A 22,893-nucleotide genomic window follows, 5' to 3' on the forward strand; every position below is an offset into this window, starting at 1 on the left:
TGTGTGTGTGTGTGTGTGTGTGTGTGTGTGTGTGTGTGTGTACACACAATACACCACATCTTCTTTATCCATTCATCTGTCAGTGGACATCTAGGCTCTTCCCATAGTTTGGCTGTTGTGGACATTGCTGCTGTAAACACTGGGGAGCATGTGCCAGCAGGGTAAATTAAAACTCTTATCTTTTCAAAAATCATCCAGACCTTACTGCTATGTCATTCTAGAGACCCAGTCAGACCTAGACAACAAGTAACGCATGAATGCTTTCCCTACTGTGTTTTCATTTCCCTGTCGCAGGACATCTTGGTTCCTTTCACTTTTTAGTGACTATGAATAAAGCTGCTACAGACTTTTTGCACACAGGTTCTTGTGCGAACGTAAATTTTCGGTGTACTTGGGTGAATACCTCAGAAGTGCAATGGCTGGGCCATATGGTAAGACCATGTTTAATTTTATAAGAAAGTGCCAAACTATCTTCCAAAGTGCTGTACCATTTTGCATTCCAGCCAGCAACAAATGAGAGTTTCTGCTACTCTGCTTCCTGACCAGCATCCGTTGTTAGTTTTCTGAATGTTAGCCACTCTGATAGGGATGTAGTGGTATTGCTTTGCAGTTTTAATTTGTATTTCCCTAATGACAAATGGTGTTGAGTGCTTTGTCATGTGCTCATTTGCCACCCATAAGACTTTCTTTGGTAAATTGTCTATGCAGTTTTTCTGCCCATTTTTAACAGTCCAGTGGGTTGTTCTCCTGCTGAATTTTAAGAGTTCTTTTTACATTGTGGTTAAAAGTCCTTTATCAGATATGTGACTTGCCAATATTTTCTCCTAGTCTGTGCTTATCTTACTCTCTTACCAATATTTTACAAAGAGCAAAGTTTTTAATATTGGTAAAATCCAATTTGTCAATTTTTTTTTTCAGGGATTGTGCTTTTGTTTTCTAAAAACTCATCAACAAAGCTAAGGTTACATAGATTCTCTCCTATATTTTCTTCTACAAGTTTTATAGTTTTACATTTTATACATTCAGATTCATGATTCGTTTTGAATTGTGTTTTATTTAAGGTATAAGATAGGTGCCTAGGTTCATGTTTTTGCATATAGGCATCCTTTGTTGTAGTACTATTTGTTCAAAAGAAGGCTCTCTCTGACCCATTCAGTTACCTTTGCGCATTTGTTACAATGTTGATAGTATTTGTGTGGGCCGATTTCTGGGCTATTAGTTCTGATCTACATGTCTGTCCCTCTGCCATACCATGTGGTCCCTGTAGCTACATAGTAAATCTTAAAATTGTGTAGTGTGGTTTCTCCAAATTTATTCTGCTTTTTTTCAAAATTGTTTTGGTTACTGTAGTTCCTTTGCCTTTCCATATAAATTCAGAATCAGCTAGTCTATATCTACATAAAATCCTTCTGGGAGGGGCACCTGGGTGGCTCAATCGGTTAAACGTCTGCCTTCAGCTCAGGTCATGATCCCAGGGTTTTGTGATGGAGCCCTGAATCAGGCTCCCTGCCCAGCAGGGAGCCTGCTTCTCCCTCTCCCACTCCCCCTGCTTGTGTGCTCTCTCCCTCTCTCTGTCTGTCAAATAAATAAATAAAGTCTTAAAAACAAAGAACAAAACTTCTGCGTCCCTTGTGATTTTGGTCTGCATGTTCCTGGGAGAAATTGAAAAGTATCCCATATAATTATGGTGTCTAATTCTTACACTGGTTTCATCATTTTTTAAAATTTATTTTTAGACTGTTATTAAGTGTATTTAGAATTTAGACTTGGTGTACATATTCCTGGTCAATTGATCTTTTTATAAATATTAAATGTCTCTCTTTACCTGTAGTTAATGATCATTGGCTTAGAGTCTACCTTGTCTGATATTAGCTACACCAGCTTTCTTTGGCTTCTGTTTGTGTAGTGTCTTTTTTCACTCTTTAACCTTCATTTGTTCTGTGCCCTTATATCTAAAAAGGTACGTTTCTTGTAAGCCATGTGTAGTTATGTTGTGTTTTGTTTATATCAAGACTGAAAAATCTTAGTCTTTTACTTGTAGTATTTGTTAAATGTACACTTAATGTAGATATTGATAATACTTGGACTTATGTGTACCACATTACTCTTAATTTTTGCTCCTTTTTCCTTCCCTCTTTGAGTTTCAGTCTTACTCTTTCTCTAGTTTCTTAACATGAAATCTTGGATTATTAATTTGAACCTTTCTTTGTGTTTAATGTTAAGTATTTAGTACTATAAATTTCTCTTTAAGCACTGCTTTAGCAGTGATATATTGTCATTTTTACTGTTAAAGTATTTTATTAAACTTTATTGTTAAAATATTTTCTAATTTTTAAATTTTCCTTGGGAAAATGATCTTTGGGTTATAGGAGTAAGTTGTTTAATTTTCAAAGGATTTGAGATATTCCTATTATCATTATTAATTTCTAAAAGTTTATGATCAAAAATATTTATATGGTTTCAGTTCTTTTATATTAGTTAAGATTTGTTTTATGATCCAGAATATTGTATACATTGGTGAATGTTCCTGAGTTTTTGGGAAAAAATGTATATTCTGTTATTGATGGGTTTAGTGCTCTACAAATGTCAATGAGATCCAGTTAGTTAATGGTGTGGTTCAACTCTTCTGTATCCTTGCTGATTTTTTTTTCCTGCTAATCCTATCTATTACTATGAAAGTAGGTTTGAAGCATCCAACTTCAGTTGTAGAGTTATCTGTTTTTCCTTTCAGTTGTATCAGTTTTTGCTTTGTGTATTTTTAATTTCTTTTGCTAAATGAGTGCACACTTATTGTTGTATCTTCTCGATGACAAAACCTTTTTATCAGAATGTTATATCCCTATTTATCCTTGAGAATTTTTTTGTTCTGAAGTCTTCTTTGATATTAATGTAGTCACTCTACCTTTCTTTTGATTCATGTTTGGATAGTATACCTGTTTTCATCCTTTTACTTTTAACCAACCTATCTCTACTTGAATTAAGATTCTTGTAGACAGTATATAGTTGGGTCATTTTTATGTCATGTAGAAAAATCTTTTACTTGCCGCATTTGGATCATTTACATTTAATGTAATTCTTGATATGTTAGGATACAGTCTACCTTTTTATTTGTTTATCCCCTCAGTTTTCATTTTCTTGTTTTTTCTTTCCTGACTACGTTTAAGCTATTTAACATTTTGTATACTGTATTTTTTAAGACTTCTATAAGTTTTTTTTACTACTGTATTATTTACTATCTCTTTGTATAAGTTTTGTTAGTGGTTGCTATGGGGATTATAAAAGATTTTCCTTTTCACAATCTACTTATCAGTATTTTACAACTTCAGTTGTAAATAGAAACCCTACCACCTTATAGATTCCTCTATCCTCCCCCCTTTATGTTCCATTTCTCTTATGTCTACATATGTTGAAAATCCCATGGGACAATATTATATGTTCTGCTTTTCTACCATCAAATGTATTTTAAAGAGAGAGAATAGTCTGTTGTGTTTACCCAGATATTTACCATTTCTGTTGCTCTTCCTTCATTCCTCATGTTCCAAGTTTCCTTCTGGTGTTATTTCCTTTCTCTCTGAAGAGTTTCCCTTTTTTTTTTTTCTTAAGTGTATTTTTTATTTATTTTTAAGTAATCTCTACCCCCAATGTGGGGCTGAAACTCACCACTCCAAGATCAAGAGTCACATGCTCTTCTGACTGAGCCAGCCAGGTGTCCCTGAAGGGAAGGTTTCCTTTAGTAATTCTTTAGAGAAGTTCTGCTTCTATTAGTTTTCCTTCACCTGAGAATGTTTTTATTTCACCTTAATTCCTGAATATTTTTGCTAGATGAAGAATTCTAGTTTGATACTTTTAGCACTTTAAAAATGTTGTGTCTGTCACTCTCTCCTGACCTCAGTGTGATGAGAAATCCACAGTAATTCAAATCAGTGTTCCCCTATAAGTACATACATTTTTTTTTTTTTTTTTGCTGGCTTTCACAATTCTTTCTTTGTCCTCAGCAAATCTGATTATGATGTGTTTGGATGTGGATTGTTTGGGTTTATGTTATTTGAGCATCTATCACTTTTTTTGACTCTGTAGATTTATGTCTTTCATCACACTTGGACTAGTTTTAGCTAAGATTTCTTCAAGTACTTTTCATCCATTCATGCTCTGCCCTCTTATTCTGGAACTCCAGTGACACAAACCTTTTGTTATTGTCCCACAGGTCCCTGAGGCTCTGTTTGTGTCTTCAAACGTTATTTCCCTCTGGTTGCTCTGATTGGATCATTTCTATTTATCTGTCTTCAAGTTCACTGCCTCTTTCCATTATGCTAATGAATCCATTTGTCACGGTTTTTAAAACTGGGGGGTTATAATTTTAGCTTTAAATTTTCATTTGGTTCTCCTTTATATTGTCTAATTTTTTTACGTTCTATTCTAATACTTCATTCTATTTTAATACTACTCTAATACTTGTTTTAAGAGTGTTACATTCTATTTTAATACTTGTTTCAAGAGCATTAGTGAGTAGTTGTTATAATTTTTACAAGACTCTGTTTTTGTCAAATAATTCCAGCATTTGTGTCATCTTGTTATTTATTTTGTGTTGTCTTTTCTCATGTGAGTTGAGATTTTCATGGTTGTTTGGATGCTGAGCAATTTTGGATTTTATCTTGGCTATTTTAAATATTATATTATGAGACACTGTGCCTAGTTGGAACCCTACAGAGACTATTGATACTTTCATTTGAGCAAGCAATTATGTTGGTTGTGATCAGGCTGTAGGTTAAAATACTAATTTGAATGTCAGGTCAGTTTCTAAGCATTGCGATGCTATTTGGGTCTGTCTTGTATGTCCATCCTCTAGAGGTCAGTCTGGGATCTGGACAGAGGTTTATTAGCTCAGTTCCCTAAGTTTTTGGTATGCTATCTGAATCAGTTCCATGCATGCACAGGTTGAGGGTAAGCCTACGAGTTTATAAACAGTTTTATGGGGTTTGTTTCTCAGGCTCTTCCTGATTTGTTACCTCCCCAGTACTTTTCTGGTTTCTTGCATCTTCCATTTTCTGTCTGGCTCACTTGCTGCCATGTCTGGGCTAACCACTGGTGAGAACAGAGCGGGTGGGGAGGGGGTTAGTTTTTGCTGGGGCTCCTGTCACTGACTGCTAGTGCTGTTGCCACTGCCTTCCCAGAATTGCCTGGGGCCTGGGATAAAAGAACTGAGGAAAAGGAGAGGGATAAAAACCTGGAGGATTTTCTCTGTTCCCTGTGAGCTTTTGGGAGTTTCCTTTCCCATTCCTGCATCCTGGGTTCCCCTGGAGCTCTCGCTCCTGCTCCACAATGCTGACTTCAGGCCAGTATCTATACTGGAGGAATAGAAGTGGTGAACTCACCACCAGTTTGGTGGTGCTCTGAATTCAGTGCATTTCCCCAGTCTACCTGTTGCTGTTCACTTTCCGGTGTTCCCAAATAGCTGTGCTGTGCATTCTGTTCAGGTTGTATACCTGCAGTTAGAGGGAGACAAAGGGTGGCATATGTTTCCTCAGCCTGACCCAGAGCTAGAACCTCTGATGGATATTATTTAAAATATTTATTTTCTAATTAACTCATCTTTATATACAGGACAACTGATGTTATTAATAGTTCAGTTAAGGGGCACCTGGGTGGCCCAGTCGGTTGAGCATCTGACTCTTGGTTTTGGCTCAGGTCGTGATCTCACTATTGTTGGGATCGAGCCCCATTTTGGGCTCCTCACTGAGCAGGGAGTCTGCTGGAGGTTATCTCCCTCTGCCACTCCCCCACTCACACGCACTCTCCCCCTCTCTAAAATAAATAAATCTTTAAAAAAAGTAAGAGTTCAGTTAAGTGGCCGAATCACATAGTTTTGGCATCATTTATGGCTACATTTAGGTCAGCTGCACATGATGCTCTTTTGATCTCTTCCTTTGATTGCCTCATTCTCACTGTCATTTTCTATTTGCACCTTTTAACTCGCCTTGTGAGCAAATGTAGTCTTGTTGTTTCTTTGCAACTTGTGGGATAATTGCCTCGGAGCGCAGCCTCTGCACACAGTCCCACGGTAGGGCTGGTCAGGGCAGTGATTCTGGGCATAGCTCAACTGAGTTGTATGCGGCACAGTTTTGAGAAAAAACCCAGTGGGAATTCTCTCTGAAGACCCTGTAGTGTTTGTGCTTACTTCAGACATAATTGAACTACAGCTGGCATTTTCAAATAGCAGCCTTTGAACTCATCAAGTTGGGTGTAATTTCAGAACAAATTTACAGGCATCTCTTTTAAGATGCAAATCTTTGCAGAAATCACACCTGATGTAGTTGAGCTGGCAGCTGGTCGCTGGCACACTCAGAAGGTGGGATAGGATCTCTGTGGAGGTGCAAATTCACTCACGTGTAATTTAGAGTCCGTGTTAAGGTCTAATTACCCCTGCGGCCTTCCCAGCACCATGAGTGATTGATTAAGAAATGTTCAGCCTCTTCTTGAGAACCTGGGAAATGATAATCCAGCCCTGGTCACCATGATCAAGTGGAAGGACAAAGACCACCTGAGCATTGGAGGGCAGCTGAGGCCAGCCTGGTTCTAGCTTCAGGGCGGGGTTAGGATTGGCCTCCAGGGGTACCTCTGTTGTGTCCCCTTAATCTCACTAAGCCTCCATGATCTCATCTACAAAACACCCTACGTGCTTACCTTGCAAGGTGAATAAATAAAAAGAATAGATGAGAAAGTTGACAGGAGACTGCAGAGCCTTCTGAAAGATAAAGTGCCATGCAAATGTTTATTATAAAATGTTATTTTTATAACAAAGACAAAAATAGGGCACAGGAGTTGAATTAAGAGGAGCAATTTTCATACTAGATCAAGATTCATTCCTGAAGCCTTCTCTTCTTGCCTCGCAGATGTGGATTTTTACAGAGGGCTTTATGAGGAGGTCTCCGGAAGCCCGGGTTGGGTCCAGTCCCATCTAGGCCTTTCCAACCCTGAGAGTATATGATTCAGCTTATAGGCACCACAGACCCAGAGATTCCCATGTGTTTTTCCTGTTCCAGGACCATGGCATTGAGCCAGGGCGCAGTCCCCAGGGTACTCGGGAAGGGGTATGTGCCCTGGTTTGGTTATTAGTACTTCTTCCCTCAGGCCCCACAGATCTCCAGGCACCCAGAACTGTGATTCTTCTGTCCGTATGAAAGAGGTTGTGTTGGGCTCAAGGCCCCAAGGAGTCCTGTCTCTAACAACTGGAAAAGTTCATTCACCATCATGTGCTCTAACTCAGAAGTTCAGGCTTCCAGAACACAAACTTTCCTGAGGGACCCACAGGAGGCACCCCACCCTGAACTGGCCTATCTCCAGCCCCAGTGGACTCCCTCCTGCTCACCACCGCCCCCGCCCCCCCCCCCGCCAACAGGGGCCGCCACTCTCTGCCTCTAGTGCTCTGGTCAGCAGTGCCCTGGGGCGGGGACTCGGGGCATGCTCCCTAACACCGCCAGTAGCCTGAGACCCAGAGTGCCCATCCAATGGGGCCTGAGTCAGGGATGGGCCAGCCAACCACTTTCGTCTCCCTCCCTTGCAGGTCACATCCAATAAGAAGCACCTGGAGAGGCTTAAGGATGCTGGCAGCCTTCTGCAGGCTCTGGAGTGGCTGGCCCCGGCTGGGGGGTAAGTGGGCCCGGGAGGAGCAGTGTAGAGTCTACGGGGCTTCCCCACACCCCAGGACCCATGCCTTTCAGCCTGTCATTGCCAGTGTAGGAGGGGCCGCTGTGCCCCTCCACCCTCCGGGCATCCCCACTGTGCTGGTGGTGGGGGTTTGGGGAGGTCAGCGGCGGGGGCGGGGGGGTAGGGAGTAGAATGTCTTAGCCCTGCTGGGGGAGGTATATTCCCATTTATAGGGAAGAGAGATGGGGGCAGGGACGGCAGGAGGGGATGTGATGAACCTCACAAGGAAGGCAGTGGCCAGCCCGTGCACACATGGCCTCATCGTCACCACCTTGCAGGGGTTTGGGCAGGGCTGGGGTCAGGACTGACAGCACCAGGCTGTCTTCCTTGGCCACGTCTTCAGGGAAAACTTGGAACCTGTAGAACAGACTGTGTGTCACCCAGAAGCTGACAGTGTGCGGTTAGGTCAGCCTCCTAGTCCTCAGCTCTCCACTCGGCGTGTGCAGTATTTCCTGGCAGTGAGCTCCACAGCCTGGGGCTGCCCTGTCGCCCAGGAGTGCGTCACTCGCTGTGAAGGCGGGCACCGCTATCATCTTGGTAAAATAAGGGCCACAGGGAGGGTTCATCCCACAGTGACACCCCCCCCCCCAAACACACACATCCTGGACTTGAGAGGCGGTGGCAGGGGGCGGGGGGGGGGAGCTTACAAGTTGTTACACTAAATCTGAACTGTTAATGCCAAGTGACCAAAGAAAAATTCATGGGAATAAGAAGAAAGTTGCCTGCAGTCAGACTGTTGAGGATGGCTCACTGTGCGTGACGGTGCCAGAGCCGGACTTGCGGTCGGGTCGCTGTCCCCAGAGCTGAGGGAGGTGCCGGGTGCCACAGTCCCCTGAGCTGCTGTCTGGGGTACCGGGCCTTCACTGGGCACGCAAGACACGGAATGGGTGCTAGGGTTTCCTGGTTGGTTTTCAGAACCACAGTGTTCTCTGAATTCTGCTTCCTGGTGTCTTGGGTTCAGTTTTAATTTGAAGAAAAATACATGGCTGGGGTATTGCTAAGAAGTGGTCTGTGGGGAAGGGATGCCATCACCTAGACAACCCCAGTCCCTCTCCTCCCAAGTTTAAGCCAAAGAGGGAGGTTATCCGTGGTCTCTGTGAGGTGAGGGGGAGGAACAGGCTAGCTTTGGTGCGGGGGGGGCCTCCTTGCTCTGCTGGGCCCCTGTGGTGTAAGACATGGCCAGGGACTCCCTAGGCTGGGCCACAGAGTATGTGGCATCTGTCCCCAGAGACCTGGTCTTGGGCCATGATGAAGCCACTCTGAGTGGATGCATGCCAAGGAGGGTCTCCCCGGGAGAGCCACTGCAGACAGGAGTTGAGCGGAGAGCCCCACGAGCCCTTCCTTTCCAGCACCTGCCTCTGTGGGAGCCCTCAGCCAGCAGGGGCCTCCAGCTGTCTGGAGGCCAAAGCCAGCACCCCTCAGAGCTGGACCCAGATTTGGACCAAATGTATCAAAACATAGCTCAGTGCTCCACAAAGCTGGGAGCCCCTCCTGCACCCCCGCCCAACACTGCAGCAACTGAAATGCCTACACCAGGCAGATCTCAAGAGTTGGGTTGGGGAGGTTGCTGCTAAAGAAGTTGTCTTGTTTGGGCTCCGTTCGGCTGGCGCAACCAGAAAAGGTCTTATGTTGACCAAGAATGAGCGGGTGGCTGGGCTCTCAGTTCCAGTGTGGCGCTGCCAGAGGTCGGTGCACCTCCTTGCCTGTCACAGGGGCCTCTGGGCTGCTCTGGTGGGCAGGGTGGGCGGCAGAACTCCCACCAGCCTAGCTTTGACTCAGCCGGGATCAGGTGGAGTTCAAACCCATTCTTGCCGTCCCTTGGGACCTTTGATGCGCACAGCAGGAAAGCGCAGCACCGTCTCCTGACCACAGCCCCGTCCACTGTGACCCACTGCTTATGCAGCGCCCCCAACCCTGGTGATTTGGCAACAGCTCTATTTCTGTGTAGTCAGGAGTCTGCCATGAGCTAATTTTATACTTCAAGGCAGTGCCGTATGTCGTTCTTTTCCTTGCTAACTGTTGTTAAGGCACAGGTTTCAATTAGCTCCAGTAGCGAATTTTCCACGTGAAGCTCTTGCCTGCACATCCACACCTATTAGAGTAAGAAACACAATGCCTCCTGGCTGATTGGCCAGGAAGTGGCAACATGGAGCAGGGAGAGCCAGCATCGGAGGCAGGTCTGGAGTCTTGGCCCTTGTGCCCAAGTCAGCTGCAGGCTGGCTCTGGGCAGGCCCGTTGCAGGACCTGGGCTAGGCAGGGACTGGCTGCTGACTTGCCCTTACAGCTCAGTGTCAGGTGGGCGGGGTGGGGGGGGCGGCCAGGAGCTCAGGCCTGGTTTAGGGGTGCCCGCAAGGCCAGTTCGGAGCCCTCTGGGACTGTGGGCTGAGGGGGTTCTCACCTTGAGGCCCTGGAGCCTGAGTGTCCTGCTTCTGCGCCTCAAAGTGATACACAGGGCAACTTTATGAAGGAGCTGGTCCATCAGATACTCAGGTACAAAAGAGGCCAGCCCCTTTGGAAGAGGCCGCATTTTGCCCTGGAGGTGGCTAAGTGTTTCTACTCTGGTTTTTCTCACAGTTCGTCTGCTGACAGTGTGGTGGCTTCCTTGGCCTTGGAAATCCTCCAAGCTGCTGGACACTAGGCAAGAAGACACTTAGCACAAGCCTGTTCTGCAGCACCAGCCTTTGGCTACACACATTCACATCGCCACCTGTAGCTCTAATAAAGGACCTAATAAAGTCAGCTGAACCCAGAACCTTCTGGCTGAGGCGTTCTCACTAACCCTGGGCCCTAGGAAACCCACTCAGAACGGAGTGGTTCCTTCATTCCTGCGGGATGCATCTGGAAAACACAGGTTTGCTAGCTGTTCTGAGAATGTGCTTTCCCTGTGTGTGTGTGCTAGGTAGGCCTCCACGAAAGCCTGTGCTGATCAGGGACACGAAGAGCCACAGTTCTCAGCCTGCGGCATCTGTGAGCATCTTTCACCAGAGAAGATTTAAAAGACAGGACTAGGCGTGTAATGCTCTCCCAGCCGCAGCTCCAGAGCAAGCCTGTGGAAACTAGTTTTAGCCTCTTGTCTTCCTCCCACTTTTACCTCCCACCTTTTACCTTTCAGGGACAAACTGAATCCACGAATCCTGGGGAGGGCTGGGCAAAGCTCCACAAACAGGCAGATGGTGCAAAGTTAGCCTAAAGGATGCATGCAAAACGCTTGAGGAACCCTGGCTTCCTTGAAGGTCTGCCCATCTAGGTGTTGCGATTGGGGGGGGGGTTCTACTTTGATGCCAACTTCTGCCAATTACCCCCTTTGTCCTTAGAACCTTTCCAGCTTCTTCCTATGTTCCGTCACACATATGCCCTTAAACCTCCTATGAATGTAAGAAGCCCATGGAAATATTTGGTGGACACTGCAGAAAGGTGCTGGGACTGTGATACTGAGGAAGGCTTACTCTTGAATGTGGCCTGGAAGGTAGGGTTGGGTCCTGGGCAGCTCGAACTATGTGAGCAAGTTGAGCCCCTTCCTTAGCCTCTCTGGGGCCCGTAGGAAAGGGCATGCAGGCGGAGTGGGCGGGGTAAGCACCAGGGGGCGCATAGGTGGCCCCATCTGTTGCATCACAGGAAGCTGGTCACGTTGTCACCAACAGCCCCACCTTGCCGCCGTGGTCTGAGTAGTTTGCCAGCCTCCATGTCGTTTGTACTGAAAACAGCAGTTCTCTGTGCCCAACTCCATCAGGAGCCTAGGTGTTACCTTATTTACTCGCCACCACAGCTGACAAAAGCAGGCTGCCTTAGCTTCATTTCCCAAGAGAAAACAGGCTCAGAGGGGCCGGTCCGGCTTCCCAAGGCCCCAGAGTCTGGTTGAACCAAGGAACTGACTCCACAGCCCTTGTGTGCCCCGCAGCGGGGTACCCAGAGCTTGAGCTGGGAGCAGTCACGGCGCAAGAGTGGCCCATACAGTCTCCTTCCATGTCTCCTAGGCTACTCACCGCCCATGGTGAGGACGCTCCATGCCCCACTCCTTTTGCCTGTGGTCCTGGGGTGGGGGAGAAGCCGGAGGCCTGGCCCTCAGCTCCAGTCGCCTTGCCGGCTGGGTCCAGCAAACAGGCAAGGGTCTCCCTATTTATTTTCCCAGGAAACAAATCTGTTCTCTCCCTTCATTCAGTTCTTGGGGGAACTGCCCTGGAGTTCTGTGCCTGGAGTCTTCCCAGAAGGTACTTCAGAGCACCGGAAGATTCTGCCTTACCCTTTTTAGTTAAGGGCACAGAGTCGTCTTTGCTGTTTGAGGTAAAAACAGAAAAGTTTTAACATTCCAGAATGGTCTTGTTGAATGGACCCTTCTTGGCCCGGAGCCCCTCAGCATTGCCTTTTTCAGGAAAAGCTATCTGAGTAGGCACGGGACAAGCAGGGCGAGTGCTTGGCCTAGAGTGCTGGGGCACTGAGGCTAGCGCAGGCCAGGCTTCACAGGGACGTGAGGCTGTCATCCTGGAGTTAGGGGATCCTTATTATTCTCATAAGGGCGCCAAGTGGAAAGGAGCAGCCCTGGCCCCACAGGCATAGGGGACACGAACAGGCCTGGCTGGGGCAGCAGGTGGCCTAACCCTTCCTTGCCCTCCCTATGTGAGGCCCATACCCTCCTATCTGGCTTCCCAGGCTGGCTCCAGTTCTAAGAGAAGAGCTGGCCCCTGGCTCCTGGCCCATCAGAGCTCTCAGGATTCTGGCAGTGGCAAGGGGCCCAGACCCAGGCACCTACTGGCCCTCAGTCTCCCTACTTTCATGCTTCAGCTATTTGCTCTTTAACCGGCTATGACCATCAGCTGAGCCTCTTCAGGGACAAATGGGGTCACAAGTTGCAGAGCAGATTGGGGAGCTGGAGATGACCAGGTGAATGGCTGCACAGAACTACCGTTTCCTCCGTGAACAGCAGGCCCAAAGCTTCAAGACCTTGCCTTAACTTACAGCCCGAGAGCAGGTGCCCAGGGGAGGGGTCTGTCCCTCTAAAGAGCCACACCCTGGCCACAGGTCTCCTGAGAGGAGAGGGGACAATCATCGGGGCAGCTACGGCCGGTGGGTCTGTAGGATGCAGCAACAGAATTTTCTCTTAACAGTTCTCTGTACTCGTCTAGCTCTTCATGGTTCCCCTATTACCCTGAGGCTTTTCAAGATTATCTCACGAGGTTCTCAGGTCAATTCTGTGACTACACTCAGGCTTTATCCCTGTGACACAGCTCAGAAAGTGGGACCTCTGGGGGCTAAGGCTCTTGGCTTGAAGCAAGATTCCTTTTCTCCCTTCCCTGGTGACAGGAAAATACGGTGGCAGAATCCATGGATTGATACAGGAGCTGAGGTAGGAGCTTCAGGAACAAACTGGCAGGGGAGCAGGGCGGGCGGGGACAAGACCAGCCAAGGCTGAGGCGGCCGTGAAAGCCTCAAGCTTCAGTGGGGCTGAGGAGGGAAGTAGAGGGGACGGGAAGCCAGAAGTCACAGCTCAGAATGAGGACCAGGGAGGTGTGGAGCCCTGATGTGAAGGAACACTGGTCTTTCTTGTAAATGCCGTTTAAGGCCCTTACTGTAGAGGCAGTAAGGGCAGCCTGTCACCTGCCTCTAGCTCACTCGTGGGGTGGGGAGGGGCAGGGGACTCCCCCCAGTATGCCGAAGGAGGAGGAAAAGGAAGCACCATCTTCTCAGCCTGGCCTCTCACTCGGCCATTGCATCTGGTGGGTGACTCACTCAAGGCAAGGTAAGGCCATTTTAAATTCTCACCTATCAGAACAAAATAACTGCAATCGACTGGGCACTCTCCCCTTTATAAACCAAACAGCATGATTCAGACCTGTTTTTATTACAGAAATCAAAAATTAAAAAGCATATTTAAAATCTTTCACTGTCAAGGATTCAAATAATCAGATCGAAGCCTCATGTCTAGAACATCTGCTCCACCATGGAAAAGAGCTGCGTTCTTCAGCTTAGTGGCGGTCACTGCAATGGGATCAAATGTTGTAGGCGCCCCCCTCTCCCCAGGTAACCACTATTCTGATTTCTGTAGAAATCCCATCACCTCCTTGCTTTTGTTTTTACCATCCATGGGTGATGTCCTCCTTTTATTCGATCAGTGAGGTCCTACAGCATGCAGTCTGTGACTTGCTTTTGGTCAGTCCTGTTTGCGGTATCCACACACTGCCGTGTGAAGCTGTAGTTCTCTACCGCAGCACAGCTGTTCTCTAGGACGGATACAGTGGTTCTCGGACACATGGGCTGTTGCGCAGCGCTCTCCCAAGCCATAATAATGGAGTTCGAGGCAAAAGAAAAATCATTAATACCGACCCTACTTGTCTTTAAAATCTTGGTATTTTGTGGGTCATGATTTTTTTTTTTTACCCCTGCATTTTCATTTTTTCCAAATGGCTACCAACTGTTCCATACCTTTACTTTTAAAAAAGTCCCTCTCTTCACACTGACCTCCAGTGCTACACCTCGAAAGTACCATGTCCATGTCTTTCACTTTCTCCGTCTTCTGTAGCTGCCTTTGGGCCAGTAACTGCTAACTCCCTCTACCCTTTTAGTTAGGCCCTGACCTAACTAGAGCAAGTCTCCCCCCTCATTCTTCCCAAGTGTCTTGGCCATTCTTGGCACCTTGTATTACTGAATACTTGAAGAACTGCCTTGCTGAATCAGAGTAACTTTACATTTTTAAGTGGAACTTCAAAACTATGATGATTTTAGGCAAAGCTCTGAAAATGTTTTCTGATTTTAAGTTCTTTAAATAAAACACCCTGCTGTGGTACCTTATGTGAAACTTCCTGTGATACTGGCATGACTCTGTCACGCACTGGAAGGAACCTGAAACCATCCACCTCCCCAGGTACAGGGTCTCCTCTCCGATCCCTATTACACTTTAGACCACAGTGGCTTTCATAAAACTTCAGCCAAAAGGAAGTGAACAGGTTTATCTAATAGTCACGATCTTAATCAAATAAAAATACCCGGTAACTCAAACAGCTCTCCCTAAGCACAAAACACTTTCACTCTTTCTGAAGACCAAAACGCAAGTCTTAACAGGTCCACTGACTCTGCCCTGAGGTATGAACGAAGGCTTGTCAGACCTACCGCCAGGATGACAGGATTACCTGGCAGACAGGTGGAAGAAGGCTCCATTCCGGTCTGATTATGTCCATGATAAACATCAACACTTAAACCATCTTAATTTTCAGTTCAAAGGGGAGTTGAAGGAATTCCCCTCTCCATTATGTGAAGGTGCTTGAAATCCAAATCCAGGTAGCTAATTTTTCATTATTATCTTAATAGAAAGGATCCATCTGATGGTGTCTGGAGTGGGGGAAGCCTATATGGCTTTCAGTCTGGTTCCATGTAGCCCAAAGATGATATGACATGCCTTTGAATTGAGGTTTCTGGTGCCACTTAACCCAGGACCCACTGTTAAAGAAACTTGGCAAACAATCCCATCTGGATGTAAGGCTCGCTCGCTCTCTCATTACAACTTCAATTATACCACTATGTGTGTTTTCCTCAGGATGAAGCTGAATAAACTATCCTCACAAACCAGTTAATGACAAGGAGAAAAAGGTGACACAATCGAATGAATTAAAAGTTTAATTCTGAACCACTTTTATAACCGCATTTTCTCTTGAAGCATCGTATCACAGCAGGTTACAACAACTTTGGGATAAAAGGCAAATGGTAAACTGTCCAAAACAAGGTTCCAAATAACACCTCTTACTGATTTACCCTACCCATACATATCCCAAATAAAGTTTTTGATCAAAAACATGAAATAGATCCACCTGCTTATTTTAAGCATATTAAAAAGGAAACTAATTGGACCATTTCTATTTGTCTATTTTATACAAAAAGGCTACACAATGTTACACTTTATTCAGATTACAATTAGAGTGATTATGAATTAGTGTTCTACACCATTACTCAATTCTTAAAAATTAGAAATTGCTGTAGCAGTATTCACTATAACTTAACACTACGAGAGACTTAAAAAACTAACAGTTACTGCAAAAAAAATTAAAGAGCTACTTCAAAGCAAGCAAAGTCAGTACCATTACAGATATTTAAAAAAAATTTAACAAGCAAGGCTAGAGTTTGATAAATTCCATATCTTGTGATCCATTCTTGTGCATTCTTCACTTCTTGAGTCACTCCCAAAATCCATTTGTATTGTTACTCCTCGACCAAAAAGGACCAGAACAAAAAGTTTACTTCAATTGTTCCCATAGGAAACTCAGCTTGGTTAGTGTGTCAGGCACTTTCTGAGATACCAGCCCACCCCTCGAGCCCTCTCAGCAACTCTACAGGCCAATCACAATGCAAGTTCAGACAATACAGCTGTATAAAGAGAGAAAGGCTGCTATTAATGTTTAAAACAGCAAATGTTACTCATTTGAGTATTAAGTTGCAAAAGCTGTGGCAAAAAACATTAAAGTTAATAACTTCCACATATGACCACTTAACCAGAAATCTGAGAACAGTCAAATGTTCTAAGACATCTCCTTTCAAAGTATGTATCTGTTTTGGTGGCAGATTTACAAATAGGCCTAAACCACTCCCACCCTACCAACCAAGTCTCTCTGAAGTTCTGTAGGCAGAGTAAAAGTATTTTACCCAAACTGGCTTTTTTTAACTTCTTACCTAAAGGATGATTTACAGGTCAGTATCAAACCAGGCCAGCTGATTGCTGTCGCCTGGAGGCAGCCCATCCATGAGGTCCTGGGCATGCCCCAGATCTGGCAGCCCATCAACTGGATAGTCAGCACCAGGGTGGTGGCCACCCATCTCATGCTCCATCATGGGGTCCATACCCAAGGCATCCTGGCCATATCCACCAGAGTGAAAAGAACGATAGCTGGGATCTAGAGTAGTCGGGATGGAAACAAAAGGAGCAAGGGACAGAGAGAAAGAGGAGAAAGACATTAAAGTTAACGCTAAGGCGTGGGCCTTCAATAGCAGCGAACTCATCTCAGAAAGCAGGCCTTTCTAGCCTGTTCAACTTCTAGCTTTCTTCAACCAAGTAATTACTCACTGCCAGGCCACCCACAAGGTTAAACAAAGTCTGTTTCCAGGAGAGGCAGACCAGCAGGTTCTAACCACACCATCCGTTCACCACCGAACATTTTGTGTTTGCTTCAGTAGAGACATAAAATCCCTGAGGAGGGGCAGCAAGCAATCTACTGTGTGTATGACCGCCCAGGCATCAAGTCATGGGCAAGAGATGAAAGCAAAAGCAAGGCGGTCTGGCGGATGTAATCTATCTTTTGCAGAGTCCAGTATTACAAAGGAACTGAGAAAACTCAAGCTGCTGTTTCCAATGAAACCTTTACGTTAAGGGTTGACATTTAGATCTCTGTCATGTAAGACGCCTATGAGCTTCAGTGGTTTAATACTTAGGAAAACCCAGATGAGATTATAAACATAAGGTGAATAGTTGTATTTGCTCCTGGTCTACCCCACGCTCCATCTCCATTACCCAGATTTGAATGAGCTTTTCGGAATGCCGTGATAACAGAACTGTGCAGATCCACCCCAGATCGGAGCTTGGAGCCAGAGTTCCCCATATTCTTACTTCCTGGGCGGGTTGCAGACACAGAGATTATGGGTTCTCTGACCAAAAAAGGGACTACACAGGCAACTTGTCATGTTCTGCACTGCAGAGGCCCAGCAGTCATGACACATATTTGTTGGTGTGATCCTGCCGCCTGCTCAGTGTGCGGCTCCGAATTCCCTAGGCTCCACGAGAGCTACTGCTGCTGACTCTGGCATTTCAGAAGTGCCTTTAACTGCTGCCACTACTTTCCTGCCAACACTGGTTTCCCAGATGAGCAAACCAGCTCTTCTGATAAAGCTCTGGAACCTCAGCTTGACCTGGAGTTAATCGAGAAATCTGAGACACATACCATCCTGGCGATATCCAAGGGGTTCTCCCTGGGCACCAATATCAAGTCCAAGATCAGCAGTCTAGATAAACAGGTACAAGGCAAGGAAGCAAAATAAAAACGAAAATTCTCAAGTATACTCTCTAATATTCTGAAAACATATTTTCAGGTTATCGAAGGAACAAAGAACTCACAGAAATACTTCAAACTCCACCCCTCAAATATTCACTCCTGATAAGGAGAGCAACATGTCTGTCACTGCACACAGCATTAAAAATATTCACTAATTTATGCTTTCAGCAAATATAACAGTCAACAAAATAGGCAAAGTGTCTACCCCCAACAGGAGCTGCTGACAAACAGGGTATGACCTATGAAAGATTTTTAGCCTGAGCAGATGAAAGGGGAGGACTAGGAGGGGAACAGGTTTGGGGGAGTTCACGGCCCAAGCTGGAACATGTTAAGACTGCCCATTAAAACCCAACTAACATATTACTCACTATTTGGCAATCTGCTTTTCTTTTTCACCTAATAATCTACAGGATCTCTTTCCATTCATATAATCCACTGTATGACTATGTAGCATAACTGAATGAACTTTCAGAGTGGTTCTACTGTTTCAAGAACAATTCTGTACTAAGGATAAATACTGAAGACAAATTCTGAAATTCAAATAGAAAAGTAGATGAAAAATTGAAAATTTAAACAGTATCAATAAAGTGACCTCTAACTAAAAGTGTTTAATAGAGTGTGCCTCTTTCCTTAAAAGGAAAAATATTCCCTCTTGGAAAAACATCCCTTTTGAAAAAGATGCTTTAACCTGGTAACTTTTTCATCCATGTCCCTCACGAATTCTAACGTGAAGCAGCACTGTTTGTTCTGAATAGGCTGTTTAAAGTCGTGGTTCTTCCTCATAGTGGCTGCTAAGGTAGCAGAAAGGATGACTATTCAAGCCAAGGGCACAGTAAATGCAAATAAATGTGTATGAACATTTGAGGGGAAACTGCACACTACCGAATAAACACGTCCACATGGCCTACCTCATTCCAAGCCATTGGCTCTGTTCTGAAGAGAGAACTGGTCAGCTCAACTGAAAGCCGTTTCTTGTAATCCTGTGGCTTGTCCTCAGACATTCGGAACAAAACGGCAGCTGCGTATGTTGCTGGGAGTGGAAAGGAAAAAAGGCCCCTGAGGAAAAGCTGAGGCTTTCCTGTATACACCAGCTAAAGGTTCTGGTTCCTCCTCTACTTACCTACACCTTCGTTCCTAGAGTGAAGTAACTCTGTCAGAGGAGCTGTGGCTCCCTCTGCTTCGATGGCTTCCGCAGCCTCCTTGTCCTGAGCAAGTTCACAGAGGACCCCAGCAGCTACTCTTTGGATATTTTCAATGGGAGAATAAAGCAGCTAAGGAGAAAAACACAAAACCTACTTAAATCTAAAGGAAGAACATGGCAAGCACTCCACTGTGCTGCAAACATTCCCAATTCAGAGAGAACGAGGCGTTTGCACTACTTGTATGGTAAATCATATTCTCTAACTTCTCAGGTATGTGATGCTCTGGAGCACGGGTTTTCTAGACCACTTTCGGCTACAATCCCTTTCTTCAGTGACAGTTTTAGTTGAGCTCAGATCTGGCAAATCAGGAGGTGGCTGGAGGCCTGTGCTCCGGCAACCGAGACCAGCTCTCCTACCTCCCAAACTCAGTACCCCAAAAGTGGAGTATGAAGTATTCCTCTTCTTCAGGCTCTAGCCCCAATGTTTCTCCTACTGCCCAGGGAAAATGGAAGGGACTTTTCATAAAGTTAAATGTACTGAACTAAAAGGACACTACACATTCAGATTCCATTTGTCATTCACTGGCAGGGGGCATAAGCAGAGCATTGTCATTTTATAAATGGAGATAGATGAAAAATTGCCCCTAACTTGGTCCCTAATTTTCTGAAATTCTGTTTATCATTAAAATCCTGAAATTTTATTTATAGACGCATAAAATCTAGAACACCTCACATGAAACCCACATACCTGCACAAACAATGGAATGGTATTTAGTCCTCTGATTACAATTCGGTTGTGAACATCCCGAGCTAGGATATGAAGGGCTCCAGTACAACCTTCAACAATTTCTTCCATACGGACCCCCTCCTACCAAAAGAAACATGGTTAACAAAGAGGACATTCTCCCTAAAGTTTATAAACCGAGAGGCTTTCTGTTCTGAGTAGCAATTCCTAGGGTAGTTACTCACATTATACACCCAAAGTTCCCCAGAATTTGCAACTGGTTTCGGAATGAAGGAGGATTCCATGAAGATGAACGTTATGGAGGTAGGGGGCGGGGGGCTCAGGATGGCACTAATTCCTAGCTGCATCCCCCCCCCCCCCCACACACACATACTACGCACAGGAAATAGAGCTCTGACATACTCTGAATCCCAAAGATAACTTTCTTACAGTCAAGACACCAACCACTTTCAGTAAAAGGAAAATATAAAGATACACAAAGATGGCAAAGTAACGCACAAACTGACAAATGCTTTACTTCCATATGCTCCCTCTATTTATTTTTGTATTTCTATGTGTATCAGTGAAAACCAAGCAAAGTTTTATCACCAACTGCTAAAATTCTATTGAGCTGTCAGGTGGAAGATCCACTCCTCACAGCCTCCAAGACTGTTTGACCAGTGGTCTATATGGGAGAAGGAAGTTAACTTTTGCAAAATGTAGGTACTCTCTGCTTTCCCTGTTCCTGAGTTTTAAAAAAGGTAATGATTCTGGTATTTTTAGTGGCTTTTATAAACAACTTGATTTTTATAAAGACACAAATACTCGCTTCTTCCTAGAGAAGGGACTTAGAAGAGATGCCCAAAATCTGTTCTGGTAGGCTCTTGTTTTCTAAAGTAACCTAATTCAATAAGAGAAGACTCTCTGAAAATCTGAATCTTCAAAAATAAATTGAGAGGAATAAATTCTAAAGTGTCTTTAGATACTTACAATGAAGCTAGTTTTTAAAGATTTCAAACCTGACATCAAAGCTTTAGGCTATTACAGGTAAAGATTCCAGAGATGCTACTAGTTATTCTTGAAATTTGTTAGTATTCTTAGGTCTGTGAAAACAGTTTAAACCATTCCTGGAAGAGACACTAAACTAAGTGTGTTACATACTTACAGGCAAAACTCATGTTCTAATGGGGAATAAGACTTGGATTCAAATTATGGTTCTATTACTTTCTAAGAAGGTGAACCTCTGTATGGATTAAATGAAAACACTGTATGAAGTGCCTAACCCCACAGCAGTACATCACACCCATGCTCTCTTTGTAAGACTGATGATGCAATGGAGAGATCAAAGGCAACATCACTAGGAGCCACATTATTCCTTATCTTTTCCACAGCCACAGAAACATGTCAGTTTTGTTTTGTTGTTTTTTTTTAAACCATTAGCAAATAGCCCCTACAGGCAAGAAGATGAAAGGAACCAATGACCTTCAGAAGTTCAGGATCCTATGAACTTGTGCATTCCTTTTAAACAGCCAGGTGTCACTATTCAGATTTACCTACCACAAACTGCTGCTGTGTTCCGCCCATAGACGTACGGCGCTGGGTATCCTGATGGGCACGAACCAACAACTGAACTAGTCGCGGAATGGCACCCTGCTCACGCAGAGGTGCATGATTTGCTGGACAAAGGGCAAGATTTCGAATCAATCCAACAGTAGCCTGTAGATAAAAAGAAAAAATAAAGAATGGGCATGTAACTCAACAAAATCATCTTCTGAGCCTAAAATTCCCACCACACTAAATCTATTGGTGTCACCTGAAAGTAGCTCAGACTTAACAAATACTTCGGGACCCCACCCTAGCCATACTTCCTATTTACTAAGGAATACGACTCGTACTTGTCAATCCCTTATGCCTAGACAGCCATCCAATAGCTAGAGGTGGTTCATTTTCAATTGTGCAACCTTCTATTTTGACTGACAGTTTACCTTTATCAGAGGCCAGTGGGATGGTGGGTGCAGGAGTTTAACCACAACTGGTAGTCCATAGTGAAGACGAACAGCATTCTGGGCCATCTCTGCTTCCTGGTGTCGGCTGGTCAGATGACGAAGAGCACAGATGGCAGGCTCAGTAATGTCCTCCCTGTCACCAGCACGAAGGACAGTACGCACAAGCGCCTCTATACCACCCACTTGGCAGACCATCATCTTGTTCTTATAATTATTGCAAGTGAGATTAGAAAGAATTCCAGCTGCACAGGTGACCACATTTATATCATCTGAGCCCAGAAGCTGAACGAGGGTCCCAAGAAGACCTTCCATCCCTTCCTATGGACATATAAACAAATGCTCAGTACATATTCATCTTACTTAATTCTGTCACCAAGGCACTGGCATACTCAAAATTTACCTGTTTAGTTGCAGCATCTGATAGATTCCTAAGAGTCCAAAGACAATTCTGAACAAGACGTTGACTTGGATCTGTCAGGTGAAGCCCTAAAGCTTGCATTCCACCTAGAATGTGAAAGAAGATCTCAGGCAATGACCATTAGCTGGCAATTCCTATCAGCACTGTCTTTTCTAGGCTTAGAGAGTGTCCATCTTCATTGCCAAAGCTCATCCCCTCCATCTAAGTCCTTTCTTTTCATTTGCTAGGATGTTGCTCAGTTCCCCTTTCTTTTCCGATTCACCTCAACTAGTGACAACTTCTGTTGAGTATCATCTATTGTTCCTTCCCTATGTGGAAAATAATGCCTTCATTATTTCCACTGTCCTCCTTAAGTAATATCTGTATTGTTTATTTCCTTTCATCCAGTCATCTCAAAAATATTCACCCAATATCAGGCCCTGTTTTGAGTTGGAGCTGTTACCGTGAGCAAAATACTCTAAGGTCCCTACTCTCATAGAGCTCATAGTCTAGCTAGAGGCAGACAATAAATACACACTTAAACTGAAACTACATAGTATGTCAGATGGTGTTAAGTGCTATGGAAAAAAAAGCTGGTGGGGGCTACAGTTTCAAGTAGTGTAATTAGGTCACCTCAGTGTGAAAGTGACATCTGAGCAAAGACCTGAAGGAGCTATGGGAGACCAATTCAAAAAGGCACTGGAATGCTTATTACCAGGGACCGTATGAAAGGTACTGACTCCAAAAACATGTGCCCCAAAGGTTCACAACCTGTCACCATCTAGGAGCCTAAGGAAGGACATTTATACTGGTGGAGAAGTCTAAATGAAGCTCAGTTCCCTCACATAATGGCCTAACTTCACCCATCTGTCTCCTACTGAAGTCACTTCTGAACG

The 22,893-nt window shown here is 44.8% G+C and overlaps 2 protein-coding genes across 6 annotated transcripts in view; one reads left to right on the plus strand and one right to left on the minus strand.

Annotated features, from left to right (window-relative positions):
* ULK4 (unc-51 like kinase 4) overlaps positions 1–10,425 on the plus strand; it is a 608,666-nt gene extending 598,241 nt beyond the window's left edge. For all 4 annotated transcript variants that reach the window (XM_025883716.2, XM_025883719.2, XM_073901588.1 and 1 more), the window contains 2 exons: positions 7,562–7,647; positions 10,279–10,425. In XM_025883716.2, coding sequence (XP_025739501.1) covers positions 7,562–7,647; positions 10,279–10,342 — 150 coding nt within the window. In that variant the 3' untranslated portion in view covers positions 10,343–10,425. The remainder of the gene's footprint in view (positions 1–7,561; positions 7,648–10,278) is intronic.
* Positions 10,426–15,291: 4,866 nt separating this feature from the next.
* The window catches only part of CTNNB1 (catenin beta 1), a 39,260-nt gene continuing 31,658 nt past the window's right edge, over positions 15,292–22,893 (minus strand). The window contains exons 8-16 of one of the 2 annotated variants that reach the window (XM_025883738.2): positions 22,001–22,104; positions 21,580–21,918; positions 21,152–21,310; positions 19,619–19,738; positions 18,850–19,000; positions 18,638–18,759; positions 17,619–17,679; positions 16,357–16,577; positions 15,292–15,894 (exon numbers count right to left, since the gene is read on the minus strand). In XM_025883738.2, coding sequence (XP_025739523.1) covers positions 16,369–16,577; positions 17,619–17,679; positions 18,638–18,759; positions 18,850–19,000; positions 19,619–19,738; positions 21,152–21,310; positions 21,580–21,918; positions 22,001–22,104 — 1,265 coding nt within the window. In that variant the 3' untranslated portion in view covers positions 15,292–15,894; positions 16,357–16,368. Of the gene's footprint in view, positions 16,054–16,356; positions 16,578–17,618; positions 17,680–18,637; positions 18,760–18,849; positions 19,001–19,618; positions 19,739–21,151; positions 21,311–21,579; positions 21,919–22,000; positions 22,105–22,893 lie in introns of both variants that reach the window. The other variant, XM_025883734.2, reaches the window with a different exon arrangement.

Source organism: Callorhinus ursinus, unplaced genomic scaffold (assembly GCF_003265705.2).
Source record: "Callorhinus ursinus isolate GAN/ISIS: 27379988/994484 unplaced genomic scaffold, GSC_fseal_2.0 scaffold1, whole genome shotgun sequence".
NCBI classification, from domain to species: domain Eukaryota; kingdom Metazoa; phylum Chordata; class Mammalia; order Carnivora; family Otariidae; genus Callorhinus; species Callorhinus ursinus.